General features: G+C 35.0%; 2 protein-coding genes across 4 annotated transcripts in view; one reads left to right on the top strand and one right to left on the bottom strand.

Annotated features, from left to right (window-relative positions):
• Positions 1-17,222, bottom strand: part of LOC111143144 (zinc finger protein 644) — a 106,170-nt gene that overhangs the window by 58,769 nt on the left and 30,179 nt on the right. For 2 of the 3 annotated variants that reach the window (XM_022496643.1, XM_022496642.1), the window contains exon 2: positions 13,412-13,472. The exons of the other annotated variant lie outside the window; for it this stretch is intronic. In XM_022496643.1, the coding sequence (XP_022352351.1) occupies positions 13,412-13,455 (44 nt within the window). In that variant the 5' untranslated portion in view covers positions 13,456-13,472. The remainder of the gene's footprint in view (positions 1-13,411; positions 13,473-17,222) is intronic. 3 annotated transcript variants of the gene reach the window in all.
• On the top strand, positions 6,948-8,479 carry LOC111143643 (60S ribosomal protein L37a-like). Its single transcript, XM_022497463.1, has 2 exons — positions 6,948-7,024; positions 8,197-8,479. Exons 1-2 carry the CDS (start codon positions 6,948-6,950, stop codon positions 8,477-8,479), a joined length of 360 nt encoding a protein of 119 aa, XP_022353171.1.

A 17,222-nucleotide genomic window follows, 5' to 3' on the forward strand; every position in this document is an offset into this window, starting at 1 on the left:
AGATAGTCTTCTCAACAAATGATGTTGAGAAGCCCAAATAAACATGCAAAAGGATGAAATTGGACTCTTTCAAATGTTGAATCCATTCCCTTACCTGGGATAAATCCTACCTATTTAGTGTATAATTGTTTTTATACATTGTTTTGCTCAATTTGCCAATATTTTGTTGAAAATTTTTTGCATCTAGGTTCATCAGGGACATTAATCTGTAGTTTTCTTGTTTTTGTACTGTCTCTACTAGTTTTGATATCAGTGTAATATTAGCTTCATAAAATGAAATGGAAAGTGTTTCCTCTTCCATTTTCTGGAAAGGATAAGATAGAATTGCTGCTAATTCTTCTTAAAATTGTTTACAGTAATTCTCCAGCTTGGAATTTTCCACTAAAACTTGAATACTGGAAAAGTTACCCATGAAACTTACTGTCTTGGCCTACAGATTTCTTTTTGGGGGAGTTTCACAATTCTAAATTCAATGTTCTTGACAGTTACTGGGTTATTAAATATAAATTTCATATTGAGTGAGTTGTGGTTGGTTGTGTTTTAAGATACTGGGCCATTTCATCCAAATTGTTAAATTTTGCTTGTAAGTTGTTTACAGTAAGCTCTTATTATCCTTTACTGTCTATAATGGTCTACAGTGATACCCCATTACATTATTTTTATCCACTTTCTTTTTGTCAGTCCTGCTAGAAGTTCATCAATTGTATTGATTTTTCAAATAGTAGCTTTTTGTTTCAGTGATTTTTCTTTTAATTTCATTTATTTCTACTCTTAAATTTATTATTTTCTTCTTCTGCTTGCTTTGGGTTTGTTTTGCTTTTCATTTTCTACCATATGAACATTTTTTCTTTCCAAATGTAACATTTAATACTATAAATTTCTCAGCACTGCTTTAGCTGTATTCCACATATTTTGATATGTTGTATTTTCCTTTTCATTCTTTTTTTTAATTTTGAGAATTTTTAAGCAATGGATTATTTAGAATTGTGTTAATTTTCAGTCAAGAGAGATATTTCTGTTATTGATCTCTAATTTGATTCCATTATGGTCAGAGAATATACTGTGCATAAAACAATTCTTTTAAATTTGTTCAGGTTTGTTTTACTGTTGAAGATGTTGTCTAACTTCATGAGTATTTCACGGGCACTTGAATAAAATATGTATCCCATGCTGCTAGGTGGGATGTTCTATATAGGTCATTTAGATCCTGTTGCTTTACTGTGTTCAGATTTTTTACATTCTTGATGATTTTATGCCTAATAGTTGTATCAGCTGTTAAGAGGAGATATTGAAGTCTTCAGTTATAATTGTGGATTCATCTCTTCCTTTTTCAGCTTTATCAGTTTTTTTGGTGTGTGTGTGTGTGTGTGTATGTGTGTTTAGTGTAGATTATGGCTCTATGATTTGGTACATACACATTCAGGGTCATTATGTCTTTCTGGTAGACTGATGCTTTTATCATTACTTAATCTCCTCTTGGTCCCTGGTAAGTTTCTTTGTTCTGAAGTCTACTTTATCATAATTTAATATAACCATTCTTGCTTCTTTTTTAGGTTAATGGTTGCATGGTATAGTCTTTTATATCTTTTTCAGCCAATTTATGTCACTGAATTTGAAGTAAATTTCTTGTAAGCTACATATAGTATGGCTGTACATCTTTTATCCACTCTGTCATTTTCTTTCTTTTGATGGATATATTTATAACATTTACATTTAAAGTAATTTCCAACCTACAGATTAAATGTTCCTATTTACCTGTGGCAGGTATGACTGTGTTAGAAAAGCCACTTGAAAACGACATGAATAATGACTCAATATAGAGAATGTGAATAAAGAGATGAAAATGCACAGAGCCTAAGAGACCCGCAGACACCATCAAGTTTACCAACCTATTTATAATGAGACACCAAGAAAGAGGTGAAAGAATATTTTAAAAAATAATGACGATAAATATCCAAAATTTGATAAAAGACATGAAACTAAATAGCCAACAAACTCAACAAACTCCAAGTAGGAAAACTCAAAATAGATCCAGACTAAATCATATTAACATAAAATGGTCAAAACACAAACATAAAGGATGAATAATAAACGCAGAAGGAGAGAAGCAATTAGTCACATACATTGGGTCCTAAGAAGACAAAAAGCTAATTTCTCCTCAAATACCAGGGAGGCTACAAAGCATCAACATAAGGAAGTGGTAAAAGAAAAAACTTTTTACCCAAAAATTCAATACCCACCAAAATTATCCTTCAAAAAAAGGAGGGGAATTAAGATAGTCTCAGCAAAACAGAAGCTGAAGAGAGTTAACCACTAGAAGACCTGCCCCACAAGAAATGTTAAAGTGAATCCTTCAGGCTACAGAACACACTATACAGTAACTCAAAGCTATAAAAAGAAGTAAAGAACAACAGTAAAGACAATTACATAGGCAAACCTAAAAGCCAGTACTACTGTGTAAAGTAACTTGGGACAGTAACACCAAAACAGAAGAGGGATGGAGCTGTATAAATAAGTCTTTACACTACGAACACAAAGCTGGTATTAATTTAAACTAGATTACTGTAATCTTAAAATGTTAACTATAATTACCAAGGTAAACACAATAACTAAAAAATATACATAAAAGGAAATAAGAAGAAAGTCAAAATGATGCATAACACAAAGATCAATTAACAAACCCCCAAACCAGTAAGGGATAGAACAACCACACAGATTTTGAATAAGGAAATAGAGAACTTGATTAACACTACAGACCAAGTGAACCTAACAGACATATACAGAATAATCTACCCAAAAACAGCAGAATATGCTTTCTTTTCAAAGTATGCATGGAACATTTTTTAGGACAGACCACATTAGGCCACAAAATAAGTCATAAAAATTCAAGACTGAAATGATACAAATACCTTTTCTAACCACAAAGGAATGAAATTAGAAATCAGCACAAAGAAAACCGGAAATCCACAAATCGGTGAAAATTTAACATTCTTAAACAGCCAAAGGGTCAAGACAAAGAAAAAAAGGGAAATTAGAAAATACCTTGAGACATGGGGCACCTGAGCGACTCCGTGGGTTAAAGCCTCAGCCTTCGTCTCAGGTCATGATCCCAGGGTCTTGGGATGGAGCCCCGCATTGGGCTCTCTGCTCAGCAGGAAGCCTGCTTTCCGCCCTCCGCTTCGTCCCCCGCCCCTCTCCCCACCTGCCTCTCTGCCTACTAGTGATTTCTGTCAAATACATAAATAAAAATCTTAAAAAAAAATAAAGAAAATACCTTGATACAAATGAAAATGAAAACACAACAAACCAAAACTTGAGGGACACAGTGAAAGCAATGCTAACAGATAATTATACAGTTGTAAATACTTAGATTAAAAAAGAAAAAAGATCTTAAATCAATAACCTAATTTTACAATTCTAGAAATTAGAAAAGGAAAACATTAACCCAAAGCTAGAAGAAGCAAAGAGTAAAGATTAAAGCAGTGATAAATGGCATAGAGAACACAAAAACAATAGGAAAAAACCCAATGAAACAAAGGTTGGCTTTATGAAAAGATCAACAAAATCAACAAGCCCTCTGTCAGGAATTAATTAAGAAAAAAAAGAAGATTCAATTAAATCACAAATAAAAGGGGATGTTATAAACAAGGTCACGGAAGTAAAGAGAATTACAAAAAAATACTATGAATAACTGTACACCAAAAAATTGGATAACCAACAAGAAATGGATAAATTTCTAGGAACGTGCAACCTACAAAGACTGAATCATGAAGCAATAAAAAAAATATGAACAGACCTATAACTAGTAAGGAAACCGAAGCAGTAATCAAATCCCATTCTCCCAAAAAGGAAAGTCCAAGACCCAACTGCTTCACTGGAGAGTTCTACCAAGTATTTAAAGAATTAACACCAATTCTCTTGAAACTCTCCCCAAAAAATTGAAGAGGAGGAAACATTTCCAAGCTCATTCAATGGGGCCAGCATTACCCTGGTCTAACCAAAGTCAGACAAAGAAAAAAAAACTATAGACCAGTATCTTTGACGAATATTGATACCAAAAAATTCTGAACAACCTAAAAGCAAACTGATTTCAAATGCACACTGAAAGAATTATTACACCATGAGTAAGTGGGATTTTTTCACTGGAATGCAAAGATGACTGAACATATGAAAGTCAATCAGTATAATATACCACACATTAACAGAATGAACAAATACAACATAAATCATCTCAATTGATGCAAAAAAACACTTAACAAAATATGACACCATTTCATGATAAACAAAACTCTCAATAAACTAGAATAGAAGAATCTACCTCAACATAATGAAGTCTACTTACAAAAAACACAAGAGCTAAAATCATACTCAGTGGTGAAATACTGAAAGCTTTTCCTCTAACACAAAGAATAAGACAAGACCATCTGCTCTTGCTACTCCTATCAAACATATAGCACAGGAAGTCCTAGCGAGAGCAGTCAGTCAGGCAAGGAAAAAAAAAATTCAAATTAGAAAAAAAAAATTATCTCTTTTCATAGACAACATGACCTTGTGTAGAAAACCAAAAAAACCTGTTATAACTAATAAACAAATTCACCAATGTAGGATATAAAATTAACACACAAAAATCAGTTGTGTCTATACATTAACAATAAGCAGCCTAAAAAAATTAAGAATCTCATTTACAAAAGCATCAAAAAGAATAAAAAACTTAGGAATAAACTTAACCAAGGAGATGAAAGACTTGAGCACTGAAAACCACAGAAAAAAATGCTGAAAAATGTTAAAAAAAAAAAACACAAATGGAAAAATATTCAGTGTTCAAGTATTGGGAGAGTTAATATTAAGATGTCCATATTATCCAAAGGAATCAACAGATTCAACATAATCACTATTAAATTCCCAGTGGCTTTTTTTCTTTTTTTGCAGAAGTAGATAAATTCACCCTAAAATTCAAATATTAAGAGCTCCCGGGGCACATGGGTGGCTCAGTCTTTAAAAGCATCTGCCTTCAGCTCAGGTCATGATCCCGGGGTCCTGGGGTCGAGCCCCTCATAGGCTGCCCTGCTCAGTGGGGAGCCTGCTTCTCCCTCTCCCGTTCTGGTTCCCCCTGCTTATGTTCCCTCTCTCGCTGTCTCTCTCCCTGTCAAATAAATAAATAAACTCTTAAAAAAAAAAAAAATCAAGAGATCTCAAGGGAAAGCAATTTTGAAAAAGAACAACAAAGTTGCATGTCTCATATTTATTAATTTAAAAATAAATTTACAATGCTACAGTAATCAAAACACTCTGGTAATGGCATAGAGACAAACAGATCAAAGGAACAGAAGACAGACCCTGGAAATACACTCACAAAACAGTCAAATGATCTCTGTCAAGGATGCCGAGACCATTCAATGAAAAATGGACAGACTCTTCAACAAAGGGTGCTGGGAAAACCGGATAAACACATACAAAAGGTTGAAGTTTACACCATAAATAAAACTTAACTCACTATGAATCAAAGACCTAAACATAAGACCTAAAACTATAAAACTCCCAGGAGAAAACATAGAGGAAAAAGTTTTGTGACATCATCAAACTTGACAATAAGTTCTTAGATACAGAAAGCAGAGACAACAAAACAGAAATAGACAAATGGAAGTACATCAAACTTTAAAACTTCTGTGTATCAAAGCACACAATCAACTGAGTCAATAGGCAGGTGATCTACAGCATGGGAGAAAATATTACCAAACTGTAGATAAAAGTATTTAATGTCTAGAAAATATTAAAAAATTCTTACAAAACAAAACCCCCCCCAAATAACCCAATTAAAATTTGAGTTGAATAGATGTTTCTCTAAATATGATCTAAAAATGGCCAAGAAACATGAAAAAATGCCCTACATCATTAATCATCAGAGAAATGCAAATCGAAACCACGAGGTATCACTGCACATCCATTAGGATGGTTGTGATAACAGAAAACGACAAATGTTGGTTAAGGTGTGTGCATTGTTGGTGGGACTGTAAAGTGGTGAAAAAACAGTATGGACATTCCTGGAAAACTTAGAAATGGAACTATCATATGATCCAGCAATAACACTTTGAGGTATATATTTGAAAAAAATTTTAAAGAGTCTTGAAGAATATTTGCACACCCATGTTCATAACAACACTATTCACAATAGCCAAGAGATGAAGCAATCCAATGTCTACTGATGGATGAATCAATAAAGGAAATGTGGTATATGACACACTGAAATATTATACAGCCTTAAACAGGGAGGAAAAATCCTGTCACATGCTACCCAGTGGATGAACCTTAAGAACATTACACAGAATGAAACAAGTCAGTCCCCAAAAGATTAATATTGTATGATTCCATCTATATGAGTTATCTAAAGTAGTCAAATTCATGAAAACAGAAAGTAGAATGTGATCACCAACGGCTGAGGAAAGGGGTAAAAAGGGAATTTGCTGTTTAATGGGTACAGAGTCTCAGATTTGTAAGATGAAAAAGTTCTGGATATCTGTTTCATAACAGTGTGAATATACTTAATACTACTGAACTACACACTTATAAAATGATTAAGATGCACACAGCAGCACTATTCAAAATAGATTAAAGGTGTAAGCAACCCAAATGTCCATCCAAAGATGAACAGGTAGAGAATCTATAGCATAGCCATACAATAAAATATTATTCAGGCATAAAAAGAAGTACCAGGGTGCTTGAGTGGCTCAGTCGGTTAAGTGTCCGACTCTTGGTATTGGCTCAGGTCATGATCTCATGGGTCCTGAGATGGAGCCCTGGGAAGGGATCCCAGCTCAGCAAGCCATCTGAAGATTCTCTCCTTCTGCCTCTCCTCCCACCACTCACACATGCACTCTCTCTAAAACAAATAAATAAATCTTTAAAAAAAGAAAAAAAAGGGAAAGAACGAAGCACCTACATACTACAACATGGATGAACCTCGAAAATGTTATGCTGCATCTGGCTGGCTCAGTAGACAGAGTGTGCGGCTCTTGATCTCAGGGTTGTGAGTCCGAGCCCCATGTTGGAGTAGAGCTTACTTAAAAAATTAAAATCAGGGGCACCTGGGTGGCTTAGTGGGTTAAGCCTCTGCCTTTGGCTCAGATCATGATCTCAGGGTCCTAAGATTAAGCCCTGCATGGGGCTCTCTGCTCAGCAGGGAGCCTGCTTCTCCCTCTCTCTCCGCCTGCCTCTCTGACTACTTGTGATATCTCTCTCTGTGTGTCAAATAAATAAATAAAATCTTTTAAAAAAAATTAAAATTAAAAAAATTTATTATTGAGGCTTCTGGGTGGCTCAGTTGGTTAAGTAAGCATCTAACTTCCACTGAGGTCATGACCTCAGGGTCCTGGGTTTGAGCCCCACGTCAGGCTCTCCACTCTCCCTCTCCCTCTGCCCCTTAGCCTGCTCATGCTTGCTCACATGCTCTCTAATAAATAAATATTTAAAAACAAACAAAACGCTCCCAAAAGAACCAATATTATGGATAAGTGAAAGAAGCTAGACACAAGTGTTACATGCTGTATAATTCCTTTTATATGAAATATCCAGGACAGGTAAAGTCATAGAGATAAAAAGCAGATTAGTGGTTTCCAGGGACTGGCGGGGGGGGGGGGGGCGGATGAGGACTGACTGCTTAATGGGTTTCCTTGGGTATGATGAAATATAGTGGAACTAGTTAGAGGTGATAATTGCACAATACTGCAAATCTAAAAAGTCACTCAATTTTTTACTTTAAAATTAATAATATATTTTAGGTGAGTTCTATCTTGGAAAAAAATCAACTATATTTCCATATACTAACAATGAACATGCAGAATACGAAATTAAAATCACAATGCTACGTCCAAAAAAACCAAAATATGTGATAAACTGAGCCTCATGAAAATTTAGAACTTTAAAGATGCTGTTAAGAAGACAAAAACACAAAGTATAGACTGGGATGGGAGAAAGTACTTAGAAAAACCCTATCTAACAAAGGACGGGTAGCTACAATATGTAATTCTCAAAACAACAGTAAAAAATAATAATCCAACTAGACAATGAGCAAAAGACATGAACAGACATTTCACCTAAGATAAAAATGCACATAATCACTTCAAAGGATGTTGAGCATCATTAGTCATTAGGGAAATGTAAATGTAAAACACAATGAGAGCTCTCTCAAGTTTGCAACAGTATAGTTAAATGCACCAAGAAGGTCAGAATCATAGGTAAATACGGGACCCATTATGGTCCCTCACTCAGGAAAATGGTGAGGATTGAAATGGGTCAGTGTGCCAAATACATCTGCTCTCTCTGTGGCAAAACCAAGAGGAAAAGACAAGCTGTCAGGATCTGGTATTGTGGTTCCTACATGAAAAGAGCAGCCAGTGGTGCCTGGACCTACCATTACAACACCACTCCTGCTGTCACAGTGAAGTGCGCCATCAGAAGACTGAAGGAGTTGAAAGACCAGTAGAAGTTCCACCATTTGAAACACTGCTAGCCCATAATAAATGGGCTAATCCATTAACAAAACTACTTTGGCTTGTTGTTATATTTATTAATTGGATGTTCTGATTTGCATTGCATTAATTTTGCTTTCTCAAAAGACTTGGAAATGTAAAATCCTTTTTAAAAAAATGCACCAATAAATACCACTTTTCACCGATTAGACTGTCATGGATTAAAACATGAGTTAATAATACTTGGTGGGGGTGGAGAAAGATATTCTCAAACACTGCTAACAAATTTTTTTTTTTTTTTTTAGATTTCATTTATTTGACAGAGACACAGCGAGAGAGGGAACACAAGCAGGGAGAGTGTAAGAGGGAGAAGCAGGCTTCCTGCGGAGTGGAGAGCACAATGCGGGACTCGATCCCAGGATCCTGGGATCATGACCTGAGCAGAAGGCAGACGCCCAACGACTGAGCCACCCAGGCGCCCCTGCTAGCAAAAATGTTAAGTGATATAATCTCATTGCAATTTTGCAGCATCAGAAATTAAAGTGCACATATACACTGACCCAGCAATCCATTGCTACAAATTATCTTACATTCTCACACAATTCCAATAATGTAGTAAAGAATATTTATTGCAGCACTGCATATACAAGCAAAAAACCTTTAGATTTACCGAAGTGTCTCTATCAACAAGGAAACAATTATATTAAATGTAATCCATATATGGAAAAATGTCCAAGACATACTGGCAAATGGAAAGAGAAAGATGCAGAATACATATCAACTATTTCTGATAATTTACACGGAACACAGTGCTGAGTGAGAGAGTTTACTCATTCTAAACATCTATACACTATTTGCTCATACGTAAATAAGTGTATGTGACTTCCATTAAAAAAAATAAAATTTCAGGGGCGCCTGGGTGGCTCAGTGGGTTAAAGCCTCTGCCTTCAGCTCAGGTCATTATCTCAGGGTCCTGGGATCGAGCCTCAAGTCGGGCTCTCTGCTCAGCAGGGAGCCTGCTTCCCTTCCTCTCTCTCTGCCTGCCTCTCTGCCTAGTTGTGATCTCTGTCAAATGAATAAATAAAAAACCTTAAAAAAAATAAAATTTCAAAAATACTAAATGCTACCTGGCAATATATTTGAAAAAGGTCAAATGTGCACTGTGCAATCTCATCTAGAATGAAGAACAAAATTTTTTTTAATTTAAGTCTTATTCACATTGCAACAAAGGTCAGCACATAACTACATTGCTACTAAAGACAGTGAAGCACAGAGAACTTAATTTGAAAATGAAGGAAATTAGCTAATATAAGATAAGTATATATAAAGAACTTCAAATCCTTGGATTCAGGGACTCTGTAAAATGGAAAAAGCAGTGGCTGACCATATAAAATATTGAAGCACAGAATGAAGACGAAGAGTCTGAAACTGAGGTATACCTATCTGTGAAGAGAAACTAGCCTAAAATCTTTCAAATACACATAAGTCAAACAACCTGAAGGTTATATTTCTCTGAATACTCAAATTTTATCAACAAGAAAACTAAACATACTTCACATCAATGATGAAATAAAACAAATAACTGAAGTTCTAACATTTGATAAGAATCTATGTCTAAGAAAATCCTTGTAGGGATCTGAAGAAACAGCATGAGATGGGGTCAATGTCCAACTCTGTATTCAACCTTTATGGCAGAAGCTGTAGGGAGGAAAAGCAACAAATTGATCCCAGTGGGGAAGAACTTCTCCTTGCTTTGGACTTGCTAGAAGGCATAAAAATCCCCTAGGTGACTACAATGGCCAACCCAACAAGCCTAATTTCAAGAAAAAAAACTAGTGTAAAGTACTTTATAATATTTTAAAAGTTTCTTAAGTAAGCATATTATTTATATATTACAGATCTACAATGATAAAAACAAATTTTTTAAACTTCATCAAACAGCAAGCTTCCTAAGCTATAAAAATAAATGTTATCACAATTCCAGATTATGATTCAATTTCCTTCTCTACTCCCAATTTCTTTTTTACCTTTAGGAAAATGAGAAGTTTTCTTTATAGATGTGACCAGTCTTCCTAGCCTTCTACTCATATTAATCTAATACATCCTTTAAAATCTTTAAAGAAATAACTAGCACAAACTCACAAAAAGAATACCGTTAGTAGCAAGCACTCCAATTTCTATGACATGGGTTAATGCCTTCATTTGAAAAGAGTAATCAAAATCAACACAGTTTTCCTTAAGGTCTCAACTAAGAACATTACTCGCCATTTTTTTAAACTGGATTGAAAGACGACTTGGGGGATATTTTAGGGCATTCCAAAATACCTACAATGCTGTTTCAGTATTGTCCCCATTGGCTCCTTCCTACAGCCCAACAGCAACTGTGCCAATGTCCTCATCCCATTCCAGCCAGTATTCTGAATCCCTAGATGACTGAGAGAGAATTATGCTCATTGTTCCATGTTTTACAAAATTCACTAAGTACACACAGTACTCTGGCATTGTGCTACTAAGGTAAGTACAACATTGATGGTGTCTACCTTCAAGGGGCTCACAGTCCAGTAAAGAAAACACACTACTGCAGTATGGCCAGGTCTGGCCCAAAGGATAAGAGAAGATTGCAGTATGGCCCAAAGGAAAAGAGATATTTCAGGAGATATTTCAGGAGATAAGCAGATGAGCAGGAGGAAGGACAATGATGGCTGGGGGAGGTGAGAGGCTGGGGAAGAGTGACAACATATAATTAGGACTAAAACTAAACATAAGAAACATCAGACTTAGTTTATTCAGATAATTCTAGGCATTCTGGAATAGCTGCAGTGAGACCATTGTATGCCAAGTCATGGAGCTTACATTTTATTGTGCAGGTGATACGGGAACAGTAAAGAGGACAACTAGAGGAAGGAAAATAGTGTAGAATGCTGGAAAGTGAGGTCAGAGAATAGAAGAATCCAATAAACAAAATTACAGAGAGACTACATAAAAAATTTATAGCACGGTCATACAATGGAATAGTACTCAGTAATAAAAAATAATGAACTACTGATATTCATACAACTAGATGTATGTTGATTGAAAAAAGCCACATTTAAACTAATGCTATTACATAATTCTATATACATAAAATTCAAGAACAGGCAAAACTAAGCTATGCTGATAAAATTCAGAAATTTTACCTCAGGAGGAGAAGGCTATTGGACTGGAAAGGGAAGAGTATGAGGAACTTTCTGAGCAATGAAAATGTTCTACGTCTTCATCTCTATGGTAGTTACATGTGTGAACATATATGTATGTTTTACATATGTTTTACATAAGTAAAAACCTCATTCAGCTCTATACTTTAAATTTTACCATACACAAATTACAACTTAATTTATATAAAAATGTAAGTTATACATTTGCATTAAGTTCTATGCAAAAAATGCATAATTGTGGTAGAACAGGGTCAGAATATGTTAAACCAGTGTCATCCCTTAAGCAATATCTGACATAAGAAATCAGAATAAAGGTTCTAAAACACTGTATATTCAATTAACAAACAAAATCCCTATAATACCTTAAGTACAAAACTCTAGCTTCTTTTTCCCTACAAGAAGATATATAGGCAAGTGTTCCTTATAATAGATGCTGTGGAGATAGTGCACTCCTCCTAAAGAAAAGAAATAGCTCACTATAAACCAAAAAAGTAAAAATTTTCTACACAGGAGTACCTACCTTCAAAAGTACTATAAAGATTAACAAGGCATGAGAAGCAGTTAACACAACATACAGCACAATCACTACAATTACTATTATATAATAGCAATAAAACGGAAACTCTCCTTCAAATTATGCCTAAACCACTTACTAAGAACACACTGTTTAACTGCATATCACTCAACTACAGCACTTCTCATACTAGATTTTTAATTTTCCTTTTTTTAACTTTGAGATCAGCAAGTTTCCAACAGCTTAAATGTCTAGTTACATTAGAGAAAGACCAAGTTAACTACAATTTAAGTATTCCCTTTTAATCCGTTTATATCCTGAAACCATGTTCATTTGCCAAAAGACAGTAAGTCTTTTTAACATCTGAACAGTTTCTATTATTAAAAAGCATTCTTTCAGAGCGCCTGGGTGGCTCAGTTGGTTAAGTAACTGCCTTTGGCTCAGGTCATGATCCTAGAGTCCCAGGATCAGGTCCTACATCAGGCTCCCTGCTTGGTGGGGAGTTTGCTTCTCCCACTGACCTCTTCCCTCTCACACTCCGTCTCATTCTCTCTCTCTCTCTCAAATAAATAAATAAAACCTAAAAGACACACACATACACACACACACACACACACCAAAAAACATTCTTTCACATATCAGACCAAAAAGTACATGATCACAATTCAATTTCCTGAAAGTCAACAGTCTTAAAAAAAGAAGGCAAATCAGAATGCTAAATTAGAAAATTCATTTAATGACTTTGACCAATTCAATGACCAACAGAGATACTCTTTGAAACAATCATTTATATTCTAAACATTATATTAATATAAAGAAGTCACGATTTGGCAAATTTAATCAATTTATGGAAGTACTCCATTAATCAAAATAAGTAAAATTCACAAAAGCAAAAACTACTCGAGCACTATAATCTACTGAGAACATTGAAGCATGCAGTAAATCTCTTACTCAACTGTTTTCTGAATAGCTAAACCGAACACCAGCTCAATTTTCTCACATGTTTAATAGTCACATACTTAAATTCAACATAAAGGAAAACTAAGAGCACAATTTGATGACTATTGTTACTTCCACCAAATCAACTCAAGCAAGTACCTCAAAGTCAATTCTCTGTATTTCAAAATTTTATTGAAAAACTCATTAAATCTCAACTTGAAGGCAGAGTTTTAAAACATAACTTTTTCTGTTATTCCTACTTTGATATATAACATTTAACAAAGTAGTATTCTACTTACCTAGATTTTGTCTTATTAACATCTCGTTGCAAAAACAATCTCATTCGAAATTAACTCAAACCTGAAAGAATACATGTAAAGACCATCATTTAATTTTTGTGTCAGGTATGAATAAATACATCTATGACACACTTACTCTTTGAAATTAAAAATCACAAAACAAGTTATTTTGACATAACGTGTCCAAAAAAGTGGTTCAACTAAAACATGATCATATTATACTTTCAGGAAACTTGCTCAATACCACTTTTTTTATGAACAATAATCTATTCAAATGACAAACTTTCTAGTTTTCTTTTAAAAAATTTACGACAACTTATTTTCATTAATTTTAATAGTATAGCAATTAAAATCAGTATTTGTTAATAAAACACACACTTCTATCTAGATGCTTATCTAATACTATTACATATATACCAAAAAGTACACCAAAAAGCTGAAGAACAAAAAAGTATGAGATGGCATAAAAGTATACTAACAATAAATACAATAATGGCTAACAGTGATTAAATACTAAATGCCAAGGACCATTATTCTAGAGGATAGTACATATTGGTACTCTCCTGCTTCTTCCATTTAATTCACAATCTAGTATAACAGCTATCCCAACATTCCACTGAAAACGACTTGAAAAATCTACCCCTAATTTTAGCACATTCCATAAATTCTGAAAACTCAGTATGTCTCATCCTGTACTCTACACATCTTCCCCAACCTGAAACTAACTTATTCTTTTGCATTCTTATTCACAAAAAATGGCACCACCATACCTACTGCCATTCTCACCTAGATTCCTATAACTATTCTATTTCCAGACTATCATCTCAAATTTATTCTTCCTAGAATCATGTAATGTATAATTTTGCAATGGCTATTCTGAGGATATCAAATCTATGATTCAAGGCCTTCAACAGTACTCACCAACGATCTCATCCTTATCAATTATCCCCAATCTTTACTTTCCCATTCACTGCAGGTTTCTAATACTAAACTCCTTCAAAGTCCAGAACAGTCCCCATGCCTTCTCAGCTTTCTCGCTGCTTCGCATAGTGAACTATCCTACCTTCTATCTCTCTTTAATTTTACTGAAACTTTTTTTTACTAGCTTTGCAATAATTAGTTTAGTCACCTTGAAAGGTCCCATCTCAATTTCTTCACAGTTAGTGTTTCTCAATTGGTACAGAAACTGGTGATAACTGTATCAGCTGTTCACTTACATGTTTTCTGAACTACAGTATGGACACATGGAGGATAAGAATTCATTCATCTTATTTCAGCATTTTCACTGGGTAGCACATAGTAAAAGTACAACAGTGTAGGCCCACTTAAAGATTAGGAAAAAAGTTCACAACACTTCTGAATCCAGTAATATTACTTTATGAAATAACTATAAGTAAAAACACAACTGATAAAAAATCAGCCTGGTGCAAACTTTTATTGAGTGAAATTAATTAATTTCACTGATCATCAATACCAAGATTTTAGTACTAAATGTTTACATCCCTACAGAAAACAAAGTTTGTGGACTATAAATCCTAGACTCATTGAAGTATTAGACTGAAGCAGAAAAGAGCTAGAGAAGGAGGTGAATATGGTCTTAACACTGATTTAACACTAATAATGTCAACAGTCTGACAAACTGTTTCTCAAACTTTAGCACATACTAGCATCACCCAGAGGGCCTGTTATACAGACTGCTAGCCTCCACCCTCAAAGCTCCTGATTCAGTAATTCTAAATTAGAGCCCAGTGATTTGCACTTCTAGCAAATTCCTAAGGTGATGTTATTTCCAGGACCACACATTTAGAACCACAGACCTGGAGTTTTCTTCGTTAATGTCTAGAAGAGGCGAGAATACTCTCTTGGCCACCCACTGCCCCCAATCTTTACCTACCCATAACTGGATACTGTGACCTATTACAAGCTAAGCTATAAATCACAGTAAGAACACTAAAAGTCTACTATGAATTGCTGAGTGTAATGGGATGAAAAAATAATGGCTCTGCAAAAGAATCCATTCGAATCCCCAGAACCTGTGGATATTACCTTATATGACCCTTCCCCCCTCAAAAGAAAAGTCTTTACAGATGTGATTAAGTTAAAAAATTTTGAGATGGAGAGATTATCCTGGATCATCTGGGTGGGCCCTAACTACAATCACATGTATTCTTATAAAGAGGGAGACGAGGCAATTTCACTATACACAGAGAATGCAATGACAGAGAAGAGAGAGATTTGAAAATATTGGCCTTAAAGATTGAACTCATAGTCAGGAATGTGAGTAACCACCAGAAATTGAGAGAGGCAAGGGATAGAGCCTCCCCTAGAATTTCTGGAGAGAATAACACCGCTGACACCTTGATTTCTGCCCAGTGATACCGATTTCAGACTTCTGGCTTTTCGAATTGCCAGACAGTAAGTTTGTTGTTTAAAGCCACCTAGGTTGTGATAATTTGTTAGAACAACAGTAAGAAATGACTATACTGATGATGGTAGGTTCTTAGGAAATAAACCAGAAGCACTACATAAAAGGTGTTATGAACTGATTATTCATATGTTGAAACCCTAGTTCCCAATGTGACTGCATTTGCAGAAAGGGCCTTCAAAAAAGTTAACTGAGGTTAAATAAGGACATAAGGATGGGGCCCTAATCCAATAGGATTGGTGTCCTTATAGGAAGAAAAAGACACACGCACAGAGGAAATGCCACATAAGGACACAGGATGCATGCACAGAGGAAATGCCATGTAAAGACACAGAAAGAAAATAGCCATCTTGAGAAGAGAGAAGCCTCAAATAAACCTAACACCTTAATCTTGGACTTGTAGCCTCCAGAACTGTGAGAAAATAAATTTGTTGCTCAAGCCACCAAGTCAGTGTATTTTGTTATTGTAGCCCTAGTAGACTAATACAAGGATATACACGTTTGCACAACAGTGTGAATGCACTTAATGCCACTTACCTATACTTTAAAATGCTTTAAATGTTAAACACCACACAAAGACAGTAACCTTTGACTTTAGTTCTTTTTTATTTTTCTCTGTAATATTTCAAAGTCTGAGAAAAAAAAACCTTATAATCGCATTTGTTCCCCAGAGAGCCAAACCAAGTCACTGTAAACACTATATTATTAATGAGGAATTTATAATGAAGTTTGATAGGAAGTACTTTTTAAATCCATACCTAAAAAGTATAATTAGGATATTGTTTAGGTGAGTGTGGGACACAATGAGAAAACAACAGATCGATATACCTGGATGAATACTGAGCAAAAATCCTCAATAAAATACTAAAAACCAAAGTTAACACATTAAAAGAATTCTACACATTGACCAAGGTGGATTTATTCCTGGAATGCAAGAATGGTTCAACAAATGAAAATCAATGGAATACACCATATTAATAGAATGAGGGACAGAAACCACATGATCATCTCAATTGGTGCAGAGAAAGCATCTGTCAAAACCCAATACCTTTTCATGACAGAAACACTCAACAAACTAGGAATAGAAGAAAACTACCCTCAACATAATAAATGCCATAAGTGAAAGGCTCACAGCTAGCATCACACTCAATAGTGAAAGATGTAAAGATTTTATTTTCCTCTAAGAGTAAGAAGGAAGGGTGCCTATTCTTTAAAAAAAAAAAAAAAAAAAAAAAAAAAGATTTTTTTAATGGGGCGCCTGGGTTGCTGGTTTAAGCCTCTGCCTTTGGCTCAGGTCATGATCTCAGGGTCGTGGGATCAAGCCCCACATCTGGCTCTCTGCTCAGCAGGGAGACTTCTTCCCCCTCCCCTCCTCTGTCTGCCTCT

This window comes from Enhydra lutris, unplaced genomic scaffold, assembly GCF_002288905.1.
Source record: "Enhydra lutris kenyoni isolate GAN:26980312 unplaced genomic scaffold, ASM228890v2 scaffoldscaffold9, whole genome shotgun sequence".
NCBI classification, from domain to species: domain Eukaryota; kingdom Metazoa; phylum Chordata; class Mammalia; order Carnivora; family Mustelidae; genus Enhydra; species Enhydra lutris.

Bases quoted from the DNA above. Each gene is read 5' to 3' on its own strand.
- LOC111143643 (XM_022497463.1), top strand. From the start codon at position 6,948: ATGGATGAACCTCGAAAATGTTATGCTGCATCTGGCTGGCTCAGTAGA. The intron at 7,025-8,196 runs GTGAGTCCGAGC...AGTTTGCAACAG, and splicing joins CGGCTCTTGATCTCAGGGTT to TATAGTTAAATGCACCAAGA.